Genomic DNA, 14,783 nt, shown 5'->3' with positions numbered 1-14,783 from the left:
TGACCTGATGGAACAGAGCTGTAACCTGGGTGAATACCACGTCACTTGTCAGTATTCCTTTGTGGCACAGTCAGAGACCCTTCATCCAGCTGGCTCCGTTTGCTCCTTATAAAATGGCACATCAGTCAGGATTGCAGGATACAGTCTTTTGTTTTGGTTTTTTTTTTTTTTTTTGTAATGCTGCTTCAGTCCTCTGGTTTCCTGGACATTTGCTATGTTTTGGGTTAAAATTCAGCCCACTGGTTTTTGAAGGAGATGCCAGCTGAGGTGAGAGTCTCACCCATAGTAGATAGCTTTACAAACCACATCTGGCTGAGGTGTTAGGCTGTGAGGGCTTTTTTTTATTACTGGTCTCAGCAGAGAAGTTAAATTACGAGTGCTCAGCAGTCATCAATAACTGATAGTGTTTTGAGTATTAGAGATTAACCTTAATAAACTTCAAAGTCTGTTAGTAATAACGCTAGAAACGGAAAAGAAATCATTAAAGAAACTATCTGAATAATTGCAGGATCCTGTGACTTTGTAGTTACCTGTGAAGTTTTGCAGGAAGTAGTATTGCATCTCTGGTCTTTTCCTCTTCCCTTCCAGTTCCTTATGACCTTCATTTGTTGCATGACAGGGCATATTTTTTCATGAGCATCTGTCACGGAATGATTGTGCTCCAGTTACAGAATCTGTGTTAACTTTAAGACAGACTCAGTTTTCAGAGTTTTAAATTGTTTTGCTGAGAACTTAAGGGAAAGAAAAAATAAACCCTCATTTTAAAAAACAGCCTATAGCATGCTTGTTCTAGAGCTCAAAGACCTGGTAAAGGTGGAGCCTTTGTATTTGTAGGCATTCTTTACAGCAAAATCTGCTTATGTAGTGGGTGGGTTAGCTGTTGAGGTAAATAAATTCTGTCTTTCCTTGCAGAATGTAAATATTGCATTGATCTAATTTTCTTTTGGCTAGACGTTACCTAAATTGCTGTAAGACAGTCCTAATCTCATGGTGAAAAAGAAATGATCTACAGTATTTGAGTATCATAAAGTTATCTTAACAGTACTGTCAATCACCTGGTTGTAAGTTCTACTAGGGCCAATGTGGAAAAGTGTGGCATTCATTATTGGAGTTGGTTTAATGCTTCATTGATATTGTTTTCTTGAAGTAGATAGTTCTGGACTGTTGCAGTAGAAAATTTTCTCTTGTTTTTATTTTTGGTGAAAATACTGGAATTGGTTTAAGAAAACATGTTTGAACTGCTAAAACCATTATTTTTCCTTGAGAGGTCTACGTCAGAAATAAGCATTTAGGTGTCGGACTGCTTAGCTCGCTTATCTTCGTAGGGCTTCTTCCTTCTCAGCATAAGTAGAAAGAGAGTGAAAAACCAGGTCTGTTAAACACACATCTGTTCTGACTGTCACTCGGGTGGAAAGCCAGTGGAAACCTTGAATGCTGTGCTGCACGTTTCCAAAGCCAGCTGCATCTGTGTATTACTACTTGCTCATTGTGCTTAAGAACCAACACTGGTGGGGGAGAAAGATCTTACAGGTGTTATCTGTGCTGGAGGGTGTGGTGGTGTGTTGAAGATGGAGCTGGCGAGCAGCCCTTCCATGGTATCAGTGGTACCTTGCTCTTCTCCCCCACCATGGTATCAATTTGCGATAAGTCCCTGAGCAGCTGTAACAAACTGCCTCTAGTAGCTCAGACTGTTTTAAAAGTGCTTGCTTTCTTTTTATGTGTCATCTATAGCTCTGGTCAAATCTACCTCCCAATTACGCTTTGGCATTTACTGAGTTTATTTAGGTTTTGGTGCAATCTGGGGAGGCTGCATATGTGCAGTTAGCTGAAGTTGATGGTCATCAACTTGAGCAGCAAAGACCTGACTCTTTTTCTAATGGATTGGAAAAAACTATAGCCTGGTTTGACCCTCAGTTTTTTCAGATGTCTGTAATCTGTGATTGCAAACATTGTAAGAAAAAATAGTGTTGATTCTTCCCCTCTGCTTTCCTGCTCTTCTAGTTTCTGGTCATCTGCACTTCAGGGACTTCTGGAGGTAAAAGTTGGATCCTTCTAGTTTATTTAAGAGCTGTATTTCTTTTTCTCTTTAGCTGTAGAATGTAGGGCGAAGGATGGCAGGAGGCAGAAGGCAAGAGACTTGTGTCCAATATCAAAGATGGGAACGCATAGTTTATTTATACAGTAACAAAGCAACGACTTCTGTTCTTAGTTCCTTTTCTTATATTCCTGAGCATTCTGTTAGCAGAATGAAAAACTGTAATGAGCACTGAATTATGGTTTCATCAGAGTGTCTATAGTGACCACGTGCGAGTGGCATGAGCTAATTTATGTAACTACAATACTAAGAAAAAGACAATACTAAAAGTTTATTACTTTGTATTTCATGACATTTAGCAACAAAATATCAGCTGGAGATTAATCAGTATAGATCCCTTTCTGAATACTTTAGTCAGTTCATACCTAATTCTCTGGGTAGGAAAGTATCTTCTACACATTCTGTCATCTTATTATTTGCAGTCTTTTCCTCATCTTTCATGAAGATGAGCAGCACAGATCTCAACATTGATTCCTGTGGGATTCCACTTGTAGCTTTCCTCATTGTGAAAGATGCCCATTTATTTTTATCCTTTATTTCTTCTCTTTTAACCATTTGTTAATCCTGAAGAGTCCATTCCTTTTTATCCATGACAGCTTAGTTTCTTTGATTGTTTATTTAGGCCTGTTAGACACTTTGTAGAAACTCTACACACCCAGCCTGTAAAGGAAGCGGCCTACCAAGAGCTTATGGAAGCCTTCTAAGGATTGTGCTACATGTGTGAGATTAATTTTTTCTGCAAAAAGCATGTTCCTCATTATGTTACATGTATCTGTGTATCTGCTAATTGCTTTTATTATTATTGCCTACATTTTACCTAATAGTGAAGTAAGATTTACTGGTATGTAGCTTCTCTGAAATCCCTCTCCCATTGGGATCCCTATTTGCCACGTTTGATTTGTCATTATTCACACTCTTTTTTCATACAAGACCTGATTTATGTTGCTGCATTGAAGAGTTAACCATTCATTGTGCAGAGTTGCTTTAGAAGTCAAGTGAACTACACCTGGTCCTGTCCAAACTGATGACACAAGGGAGAAGAAGAAGAAAAAAAAAAAAAAAAGGGTCAGGAGAGCACCATAAGATGCAAGTTTTGCTACTTTATGTTGTGAAAAAGTTGCACAATAAAGTGGAAATTTTGGCTACTAACCACTGTCTTCAAATGCCCACTGTGTTGGAGGGGTTTGGAGGCAGCATAATTGTACTGGATTCTTTAGAAGGTTTTGGGAGGATCTTTCAAGAACCAAATCCTACACATTTTCCCAAACTATAATGTACAGTTCAGTATATGACCCTCTCCATTACTGATTATATATGTTTTCTTGTGGTTGAATTCATCTTAATGTGTGGAGATGATGAGTCATTTTTACTGAGGAGACAATTTCACTTTTTTTGGCTTCTGCTGGATGCCTACTGAGTGACTGCTCTTTTGCAGGTGAAGTGGATGATGTACTGGATTGTGTTTGCCTTTTTCACCACTGCAGAAACACTCACAGACATTGTTCTGTCTTGGTGAGTTCCTTGGCAGCATGTTTCTTTGGGTGGTTGATTTGTTTTGTTTTAAGAAGAGAGGAGTAGTGTTAGGATGCTAACAATAAACTGTCCCTCCTTCAGGAGTTCTCAATCCCTATGAGGAATCTGCAGGTTTGTAGATATTGTGGATAGTAGCTGCTTAATTGTTTAGTCTCCTGCACTTGCAAAGAGCTATAAATATACCAGATTTGTAAGAAAATCTTCATCCACTCATACCAGAAAGTATTTTTGAAAAGCTGTTCATTTAAACTGGCAAAGTTTGAGAAATAGTGACCTAAAAGACACTTGGGAAAAAAATGGTACAAGGAAGGGACCTGCTTTGCTTTGCAGGCCTGTTGTGTGGAGGAGTAGATTAGATGCATGTCTGTGCTCTGAGTGCTGTTTTGCATGATGAAATTCAATTCCACTAGTGGCGGTGAGGTGGAGTGGAGTCTGGGGAAGGAGGTTCTTAATCCTTTCAGTGCTGTGTGTCATGCTTGGGAACACAGAAGCCTCCAAAAATGACAAATTGTCGTTAATCTTCATTACTTCAGCACTTGAGCTTTGCATACATCTCTGAAAGACTACTAGTAAAAAGTTGCATCTTTTAAATTAATATTATATGGCCGCTTATGCCTTACAAAAGTGCTCAGCCGTTTTGCCTGTTCCTTTATAAACTTTGAAAAGCAGACAAAAAAAAAAGTACAAGAGCTTCGTCTTGTTCAATTTTGAATGGAAGTCTCTTACTAATGATAGAGACAACAGAAAGTTTGCATTCACCTGTTTCAATCTGTGCTACTGTATCTTCCAGAGACTTTATTGGGTAAGGGTAGAGATCAAAGATTTACGTGCTGCCTGCTCTTTCCTTTACACTGATTCTCCTTTTTTGTCTTATCTGAGAAGTACCTACTGAACCGAGCCACCAGCCTTGGCAGGAATTTAAGATTTATTGAGATATGTAGTTGAAAACTTTGGAAAATTACAGGGAAACTAATGTGATATTATCCACAATAATGTAGTATTATCCAGTGGATACTCTGTGAACAAATTTCAGAATGATGAGAGCAGCTATCAGATTGTAATTTGGTGTGTTTGCAGGGCTGAGAGATGCCCTGTTTATGGAGTATTCATGGCTATGGATGAAAGACTAAATGAGACTCGAAGAAGGTATGTCCTAGGATTCCAAAGAGAGTTCTTGCTGTTCTGACCTGATATATCAATTCTTTTGTTTCTGAGCCTTTATCTTGCCTTTTCTCTTTCTGCCCGTGCTTCTTTCTGCCAGTTATCTCCATCTGTCTCTTGCTGAACTTGATTCCAGTACTCCATCTTTCTCTCTCTCTCTCTTTTTTATTTCCCTCTTTCTCTCAGGTTTCCCTTTTATTTCGAGCTGAAAATCGCATTTGTGATTTGGCTGCTTTCCCCTTACACCAAGGGTTCCAGTGTCCTCTACAGGAAGTTTGTGCATCCAACACTTTCCAATAAGGAGAAGGTACTCGCTTGTTGTTAGAAGATCCTGCCTGGGAGCTGACTGAGTTCTGATTCAGTTACCCCACAATAACAACTGAAATGTGTGAAATCATGCTTTTGCTGACATTAGTGGATGTAGAATGATTCTGTCTCTGACAATGATGTCATAGTGCAGCTTGCTGAAGACTCGTGTAGCCAATAGTTTGCCTAGTGCTTAGAAAGCATGTTTGGCTAACCCAGTGTCATGAGCTCTTAGAGTCACTGTCAGCAGTTAAGCTCTTTGAATCACGACAGGAGCAGCGTGTTCTATAGCCATGCTGTTTTCTGACTGTCAGAAGCAGCACCTGCTTTGTTTCAGTTGTTACCATTTGGAAAGACCATACTTTAAGTAAATGTTAACTTTTCAAGCTTTCTGTAAGGAGCAGAGAAACTGCAGTTACGAGATCAATGACAGCTGATGCTTGGAAAAAAGCATCCAGATGAGCTTTGGGCTTTTAAGGGTGATGGTGGGAAGACTTTGATCATGTTTGTAATAAGGAGCTAAATGCCATGTTCCACATTGCCTTCCTAGGAAATCGATGAATACATTACTCAGGCTCGTGACAAGAGCTATGAAACCATGATGCGAGTTGGCAAGAGAGGGTTAAACCTTGCTGCCAATGCAGCAGTTACTGCAGCTGCAAAGGTAATGCAACACATTTTGTAACATTCGGGAATTCCCTAGCAGTTGAGTTTTGTGTGCCAACAAGTGCTGTGGGTCTGTTAGGGCTGCTGGTACTTGTTGGCATCAATCTACTTTTCCTTTCCTCCAGTTTTCCTTGCAGTTGACCCCATCCTTTGACTTCTGAAAAGCAGAGGGAGAGTGGAATGGGTTTTACTTTAATCTCTTCCATGTTGGTCTTGGGAGCATGCTTTTCTTTTTCCCTTCTCTGTTTTCTTCAGACTACCCTTGTGGGGAGAGCAGGGAACCTTTCCTCTTCTCCTGAATGATCCCATGTGAGATGATCCTGGTAAAGGCAAAGTGCCCTCAGCCCTAATTTTTATCTCCTCTTAGGGCCAGGGAGTTTTGTCTGAGAAGCTGCGAAGTTTCAGCATGCAGGATCTCACTCTGATCCGAGATGAAGATACTGTGCACGTGCGAAGCCATGAGCCACAGCTGCACCCCTCTACTGGGAGTCTTCTTGAAACCATTGAGGATTCAGGTATAAAACATCTCTGCTCGGCCACCATATGAGGCCTCGTATGGTGAACCAGGAGGGGAGGAATCATAAAATCATTTAGGTTGGAAAAAAGCTTGAAGATTGTCACGTCCAACCATTAACCTAACTCTGCTGAGTCCACTGCTAAACCATGTCCCTAAACACCGTATCTACACAGCTTCTAAACCCCTCCAGGGATGGTGATTCGACCACTGCCCTGGGCAGCCTGTTCCAGGCCTTGAGAACCCTTTCAGTGACAAAATTTTTCCTAATCTCCAACCTAAACCTCCTTTGGTGCTACCCGAGGCCGTTTCCTCTGGCCCTATTGCTTGTTACATGTGAGAAGAGACTGGGACCCACCTCTCTACAACCTCCTTTCAGGGAGTTATGGAGAACAGTAAGGTCACCCCTTAGACTCTTTTTCTTCAGACTAAATAACCCCAGTTCCCTCAGCCGCTCCTCACAAGACTTGTGCGCTAGACCCTTCACCAGCTTAGTTGCCCTTCTTTCAGCCTGCTCCTGGTCCCTCAGGAGGACTGCAGTTTTCCTGCATTGGGTCTCAAGATTCCAAATAACTGGGAGAAATTGCATCATCTACCCTAGTCCCTTCCCATCTAATAACACATCTCTGTATGTTTCGGATTATTCTCACTTTCATGTGGTCCTTCAGGATGGGCTATTTTAGTTTTCATGTGATTTTTTCAAAACTGTTTGCTAATACTTTCTCTGTTATTCCTTAGCATCCTGTTACTCCTCAGGAGAGGAGAGCAGTGTGGCACAGAGGTCTAATGGAACCCCATCCGAAATTAGAACTGACCCGTCTGATGAAGATGCAGGAGACAAACTTCCTAAACGTACTCAGAGTCTCAAAACTCCTAAAAAGGTGACGAAAGCTGAGGTGAGTTGATGTGTGAATTATTTCCAGCACAGACATTGATTTGTGAGCTCTGTTGGAAGACTAGGGCGTCATGGTCTTGACGCTTTGAAAAGCTATTTATATAAACTTTGCTGGGCTAAGTCTTTGTTAGCTGATTTCTACAACAGAGGAGCTGCTGTCTGCTTGCTGTACCAGTCTCTAGCTTTTGTATTTTTATCTTGCCTTTAAGACTCTGTCATAAGCCAGGACCTATCTTTGGTTTCATTCAGGTTTTGTTTGGAAGGGTGGGGCATTAGGTGTTTTTAATGTTTTGTTAACTATATCCTCCCTCCTCTCTGTTACAGTCTGAATGTATAATCTACTGGGATGTTTCTCGCTGGGAGAGACGCTTTCTCCTTACCTAAAATGAAACAGTTCTGTAGTCTCTTAGGCTTCCCTGTATTTCTTCGTAATGGATATGGGGAGCATGGAATTTCTCCCTCCACACCACCCCCCCCATGCCCCCTAATCCTTCTTATCCTGGGGTTTTGTCCTGAAGTTTGGGTAACTAGTCACCTTTGAGCTGTCCCCTCTGTATGCCCCTGTGATGATCCAGGATACCTACAGCCATTCAGATGGGCCATGAGTTGCCTGTATTCTTATTAAAACAAACCATACACAAAAGTAAATTCAGTTGTGTCCAAGAGCCATTTTAGCTTAACAGTCTTTCTTTTTTCCACTGTTGATGTGTTTTATAGAATATGCTTTTTGAGGTGCTGCTTTCCAGGTTTTCAGTCTTAATTGAATGTTTACTGTGGTTTGATTTATAGGTGATAAAATGATTCTCCTGTTTTGTGAAGTTGGGGTCCTATTTGCTTGATTCAACTTGGACTCATTTTTTTTTTTGTTTGTTTTTATTTAAGGGAAAGAATGCTGTATGACTGGCTTACATTGTGAGGCTTTTCAGGCTAAATATTAAACTGTTTGGAGGAAAGTAGTTGCTTAGAGCATCATTTTAAGTGATACTGTTAACCTGCTTTTATAGTGTGCAGGACATTTTTGCGTGTGATTAATTACTCTTTGTAACAGAATCACAGAATGCTTGAGGTTGTAGGGGACCTCTGGAGGTCATGTGGTCCAACCCCACTGCTCAAGCAAGGCTGTCTAGAGCCTGTTTCCCAGGGCCATGTCCAGATAGCTTTTGAGTATCTCCAAGGATGGACATGGATGTCTAAAGATGCATTTAAAATCAGTCTGGATCTTTTTTTAATTCCCAAGGCTTACTTTTGAGTTGACCCTTCTGCTTTCTTCTGTGGCATGTTAGACAGGAGCAGGGAAACAAGAGGAACAAAATTTGATTCCAAGCTTCCTAGTGAGGAATTTTTAAAGTGAAATTATGAAAAGACAGTATTGATTCTTCTGTGCTGTTTACTATGAATACAGAAATTCCAGTAAAGCCCTTTGCAGGCATATTGTTTTTTATACTCAGTCTGTTTGCATCTTTGGGTCAGATACAGGAATTGCAGCATGTCTTTGGGATCTCAGAGATTGCCTGGAAGAGCTGAATGCATCGCAGATCATAAATGCACTCTTCTTGCCAATACCTAGAATGAAAGACACTGGAGCAAAGTGTGCAAACTAGTTCAAGATGTTTCTAAATAGAATCAGTGAGGTTGGAAAAGACCTCTAAGATCATCATGTCTAACTATCAACCCAGCACTACCACAACCACTAAACCGTGTTCCAAAGTGCTACATCTACGTGTTCTTTTAACAGCCCCAGAGGTAGTGAAAAACTTTCAGAGAACAGTATTTGGGATGGCAGTCAAGAGAAAAGTTATAGCAGTGAAGAGTTATGTAAATGTTACCAGTCAGAGATATCACTGCATCTAACCTTTTGTTGAGACAGTTGACCTTGATCTTATTATCACACTTGTCCTGTTTCAGAATGTCTTCCCCTCCTAGATTCTCAGAGTGGTTTGTTTCCTAGCCAAAACCAAATGGAATGGTTAAATGGCCTTTTTGAAACAAGGATGACACAAACAGGGTCATTGTGTTGTGGTTGTGTTGTCCTATTTTCACTCTGCATTCTTGTATCTTTGTTAGACATTGAGGTGTTAAACTAAACTAACCTAAGAGGCCTCCTTTTCTTTCTCCACAGCTCCCAGGAAGAAGTGTGAAAGCCCGCCCTAAGAAGAAAGCTGCAGGCTCTCTAGCTTCTGTCGAGTCATCCTAAGGAGACCTCCCCCTCTCCAGCACCTGTCTCTGTCCTGGGATTCGCCTGTCACTTTTGAGGGGAAACTCCCCAAAGGAAGGGAAGCTGAGATCCATGTACATAAAAGATAACTGCTTTGTAGAGCTCATTCCAAGGCAAGGGGGAGGCTGAGATTCAGAAATTGGAGTGGAGGATACACATCCTCAGGAATTTTCTCCTCTTCCCCTCTCTGTTGGAGGGAATGCCAGTATGTCTGTACATAGCCTGTTGCTTTGGAATTCCTGCTGTATAACCCTTGCTGGGGAGAATCTGTACTGGAAGAACTGACTAGGGTTAGAGACATCTATTGCACAGAAGCTGGAAAAATATTAGACACCAGAGTTCCACGGGGCTGGGTGGCTCCCTAAAATGTCTTATCTTGCTCTGGGTGTTCTTCTGCAGCTGTGTGTGGTTGAGAAGTGCCCAACATGATTCATCCTCCTTAAGACTGGACTGTGTCTGTCATGTCCATCGCCTTTGAGAAGGTGACTGAAATGATGTATGCTGAGTGCTTCTGAACATAAAGGACAAGCTCACAGGAGGAGTATGCTAGATTTCCTGTCACTAGTACTGGAAGGTGAAGAGATTGGGGGTTATTTTATTTTTTTCTGGAAGGTGAAGTGGAGAGTTGAAAAACTGAGTAATGGAGAAAATGTGCTCTTTATATGCACATGTGGTGGTTAGATACAAGTATCTGTAAGAGTTACTATTGAGAGGGAATGTTGGGAATCTATAAGATTTTGGCTCTTTTTGAAGCTGCTTGAATTTTATTTCAGGTTCTGTTGTTCACTTTGATTCCTGTGAAAGCATCAGAGTGAGGCAAGTCCCATCCAGTGGTAAAAGTTGGCAGGGAGACTGTTGCTTTGCCATTTAGTGGTTGAACCCCATGTCATCCTGACGCTTGTTACTCTGAACAAATTCTTTCGTTCTAGCAGATGTGGGGGAAATCTGGCTCAATATAGTCTTGCAGGCATAGTTGAGAATTTCAGAAGCCCTTATCTCTCAGCTTTAGGAGATCCAATCCTCCGGGCATGAGAACTCATAAATAGTTGATGTATGAATTTTGCTAATTCCAGGATTGCAACTGCGGGAGGTAAGCAGGGAGTAGGGCCCAGTCCTAGGATTAGTCAGGCCCCTTGCTTTATGCTCCCGCAGCCCTTGCACAGATTTTCTGTTTGACCATGTGCCATGTTTATCATGGCGTGAGACCTGAGCAGGCAGGAACGCTTGGGACAGAACTGCCCTGAACGTGGCCTGTGCTGGGGGAGTGGGGCTGCGGTGCCGCAGGGAGCGGCCGCCGGGCCACGCTGGAGTCTGATCTGCCCAGCCTTGTCACGGGGAGATCCCTGTCCCTGTGCCAACAGAATCGAGGGGAATTTGAGATGAGCAGGGTTTCTGTTGCTGAGATCAGTAATGGGGGAGCACCATTGTAGATGTGGTTCTCTGAATGAATACTCGATGGTCTTAATTTTTAATGAAATTAGTCATCAAAGGAACCTAGCTCCTCCTTCCCTACTGAAGACCATTCTTAGCTCTAGGTGCAGGCATTTTTGTTTGCCTTTGTCTTTTGCTGTCACGTTTCTGAAATTCCAGTGGATTCTTCACAAGCCAAATATTTTGCTGTTGATAATGTATAGAAGTACTTCTGCAAGTAACATTCCACAAGTATTTCTGTCCGAAGGAATAACCTTTCAAAAGTTTGTAAAGTTGAACTTTAGAACTAATTTTTTTGTTTGTTTCCCATTGCCTTGGTGGCACATTGTTCTGAATTGACTTGTTATTTTAGGAAACCAATTATATTGGTTTGACTTCTATTCATAGCTTCTAAAAATTGAGTTCTTGACAGACGATCAAGTGAGAAACTTGCATCTTGTCAGAAATACTTGCCCAAAATTATCCACAAGGCCCTATGCAGAAGCAAGTAGAAAATCCTTTATTTGGCTTTGGATTTCGAGCTTCAGAAAGAAAAAACAAGTATTTTGTGCTTTTTAGTTTGTTAGCAAACATTGTATACGTGTCTCACTAGTACATGCAAAGGCACATCCTGAAGCAGGAATCCTTTCTGTTTCCAAAGAAAATTCCTCTCTCTGTAGGAAGGATAAAAGTCTACTGATTACTGGAAGATTCAGTTGTGAGGAACTGCTATCCTCAATTCTACTGTGTTGAACTAGATGGAACTACAATTCTTTATATATCAAGTGTCTCTGTGACCACATTTCTAGAAATGTTTTTTCTTTAAATAAAAATTTCCACAGCAAATTATTAATGTAAGTCATTGTGAGGGACTTGTTTGGGAAGCCAAGGATTGATTAGTCTCTCCTTATGCTGAACTTCATGCCCTTTCCTTGTGCATCTGTTGTGGTAAGTCTCAGATTACTCAGTTTTCACACAGTGACCTTCCAGAATGTTTTCTAGAATCAGTTCATTTGTAGTAACCCTGCTTTGAAGCACAAGAGGAACTTCTGAAGACTCCATTTTGGCATTTAGATTTACCTTTGTCTTCCTGAGCTAGGTCCTGTGCTAAGTATTTTTTACTTAGCATTGATGCGTGCTGTCATTAGCCTATAGGTAAGTAGAGGTCAGTCTCACACTGACTTTTGTTGTACAGCAGAATTAAATGACTTCTGGTTGTAAGAAAGAGTCGAGTAGAGTCAATGACTATTGTCTAGTGTGTGATATGAAGCTGATGATGTCAAGCCGCAGAACTTACCCAGAGCAAGAACAACATATTAGCGTGGACGCTGTTTTCTTCTTCCTGTACAAATGTGACTGCTGGATTGTGCTCTGCTTGATCAAAGCCTCTGCAGATCTGCCAGCCACCCATGTGACCTCTTAGTGAGTTTCTAGATATAGTTCTGCACTGGATGGCATGGTCTTGCATAGAAATTCTCTTGTTAATGAGAACGCTGAATGTGCTGTTTTGATAAAATGCTTTTATCAGCTGTTGTTCAGTGTTTTCAGCAGGAAATGCTGGAGTGTAGTTTCTCTTCAGTACCATCTGTGGGCTTCATTGTGCAATTAAACAAATGGTTAAATCGTCACCTAGGAGTAGAACCCACTGTGTCCAGGAAGTGTTTATACCCAGTTGCCAATATGCTTAGTCACAGAGAGAAATGCAGCAAGAGAAAACGATGCTTGAAGGTTGAGGAAGGAGGGGCGGGGACATGCGTGTCAAACTTTGTGAGCCTAAAAATTGTCTGAAAATACCTGTACCATGAGATACAAAGTGAACTGTCTTTTGAAAAGAAATATTTTCCCACCATGCTTTATAATATTACGAGTCAGTGTTCTCTTGTTGGTAAGGAAAATCGTGAAATGCCGTTTCCTTTCTGAGGAACCTAATGCTGCAGAGAACAGAAAAAAGCAGTATCCATGGTGGGTAGGAAATGGGAACATATAGAGGAGACTACTGTCAGGTTTGAAACCTTACCCTTTAACACCGTTCCTTACTGAGTTTCTGTTTCTGCAGCCTTATGGTTCCGAGTCTGAGGGGACTGATTTCTTTTATATTAGATTAACTTCCTTGGTAGATAGAGAGTATTAGAGAGAGGGATACTGATGTTCTTAACATTGTAAATCTTGTTCTGGGGAAGCTACAGTTTCCCTCTTTTTAGTGAATTGAATTCCGTTCATTGTCCTTTTGCAGTGTTGGGCTTTGTTTTCTGTACATCCCTCTTGAAAATCCCTCTTGGAAGTATGACTCCCTCACAATATATGCCAAGTAATTTCTGCCTTGAAAAGTAAGATTCCTAGAGAACCTCTGCTTTCCAGAAATTGTTATTTATTCTTCGCCATCTCAATCAGCAGGAGAATACAGTACCTTAGGAGGACAGTGGGATTACTATGGAGTATTCTGCTGGTTATCTGATTTTGCACATAGCATTATATCAAGGAGACTTGCATGTTAACAGTCAAGTGTCATTGTATGCTTGAGAGCAGCTGCTGAATTGAACAGTGTCCTCATCATTCGCTCTGGTGGGGACACTGCACTGTCAGATTATTCTGCTCCTGACTGGGGAGATGCTGAACCACCTCTCCCTATGTAACTGGTCACTACTGTAGCTTTTCTTGCTTTAGACACTAAGAATTTGTAATGTGGCACCTGGCTAAAACATCTTCTGGGGCTGCTTTCTGAGTTGCCTTGTAAAGTCAGATATGTGGAAAACCAGCAAAGTATTCTGAAGCTGTATGAGCTCGTGGAATCACAGAGTCACTGGAGTTGGAAGGGACCTATGGGGGCCATCTGGTTCAAACTCTCTGCTCAAGCCGGGCGACCTAGAGCCAGTTGCCCAGGAGTTCCTGTGTGTTATTTGTGGTCTGGAGCCTGCTGAATATATTGTTTTAAGAGCTGGTATGTGCAGAAACACACATGCTGTATGGGGATGTGTTTTAGTGTTCCTAAGGAGAAAGGATTCCTAGTCCCCTTTCATCTGGAATTTGGCACTATTACAAGACACTATGAACATAACTCAATCTTATGTTATTTGTAGGTATTTTTAAGAGGGCTACAGGCTTCAGAAGAGATCTTAAGAGTTGTGCAGTGTAACCTGTGAATTAACAGTTTGAACAGTAAATGAAGACAACCTGCATAGCAGATAAGAACCTGTCTTGTGAAATGGGATTAGAGTGAAAATGGGCTGTGTACAGTATGAAGTTGTCCAGGAAATACTGCTAACTTTCTGATCCTCAAGCAATACTTAAACTCTGCCCTAGAGATCAGAACCTGATTCCTCTCTTACAGCATCTCTCTCCGTGTCTTATGTTTCTAAGATAGGCTTGAGCTATATGCATTGAGATGATTGAACCTTTCTTCACTTAAAAATTGGAATTTTCCCTCAGTAGGCAGCTCATCTGCAGGGAGGATCAGATGAATATCAAGTATCTTGCATCACTTTATAGTGGATCAGCTGGGTGCTCCAGAGGATACGTTAATCTGGGAAATTATGGACACACACACGCCCTCCAAAGCTCACAGTTTTGGACAAACCAAACATTGGACTTTAATACACTCATATACACAGCTATCTGTAGAATCCCAAAATCCAATGTCAGAATTGCCTGTGCTCTCTTTCTGGTAAGAAATGGAATCACTATAATATGAAGTGAAAAGAAACCATGACAAGTGGCAGGTTTTTTCTGCAATTTTGCAGGTAAATTCAGGTCTTTGCTGCTTCTTTGCCTAAAACCCTTCCATAAGCCCCTTGTGAGCAAGCTGTTACTTCCTTGCTCTCTTTCTCAGCTCCTATCTTTTCATGACCCAGTTATGTTTCTTATATTTTCTTTTACTAAGCAAGGGACTACTTCCCTTTTGTGGACTGTGGAGGCATGAAAAATACTGTCTTTTAGAGCTGAAATTTAGCATTTTTTTGCATTATTTAATCCTATGATTAAATAATTAATA

The 14,783-nt window shown here is 41.1% G+C and overlaps 1 protein-coding gene across 1 annotated transcript; it reads left to right on the top strand.

The window, feature by feature from the left end:
• The first annotated feature begins 3,536 nt into the window (after positions 1-3,536).
• Positions 3,537-9,704, top strand: REEP2 (receptor accessory protein 2). Its single transcript, XM_008943861.1, has 6 exons — positions 3,537-3,607; positions 4,976-5,096; positions 5,646-5,759; positions 6,129-6,276; positions 7,014-7,171; positions 9,290-9,704. The coding sequence occupies exons 1-6, from the start codon at positions 3,540-3,542 to the stop codon at positions 9,362-9,364; spliced, it is 684 nt and encodes a 227-aa protein (XP_008942109.1). The 5' UTR covers positions 3,537-3,539; the 3' UTR covers positions 9,365-9,704.
• The last annotated feature ends 5,079 nt before the right edge of the window (positions 9,705-14,783 follow it).

The sequence above is a fragment of the Merops nubicus genome, unplaced genomic scaffold (genome assembly GCF_000691845.1).
Source record: "Merops nubicus isolate BGI_N331 unplaced genomic scaffold, ASM69184v1 scaffold11917, whole genome shotgun sequence".
Classification (NCBI taxonomy): domain Eukaryota; kingdom Metazoa; phylum Chordata; class Aves; order Coraciiformes; family Meropidae; genus Merops; species Merops nubicus.
Note: the sequence above shows the minus strand (reverse complement) of the source record. Positions and strands in the feature narration are given on the sequence as shown.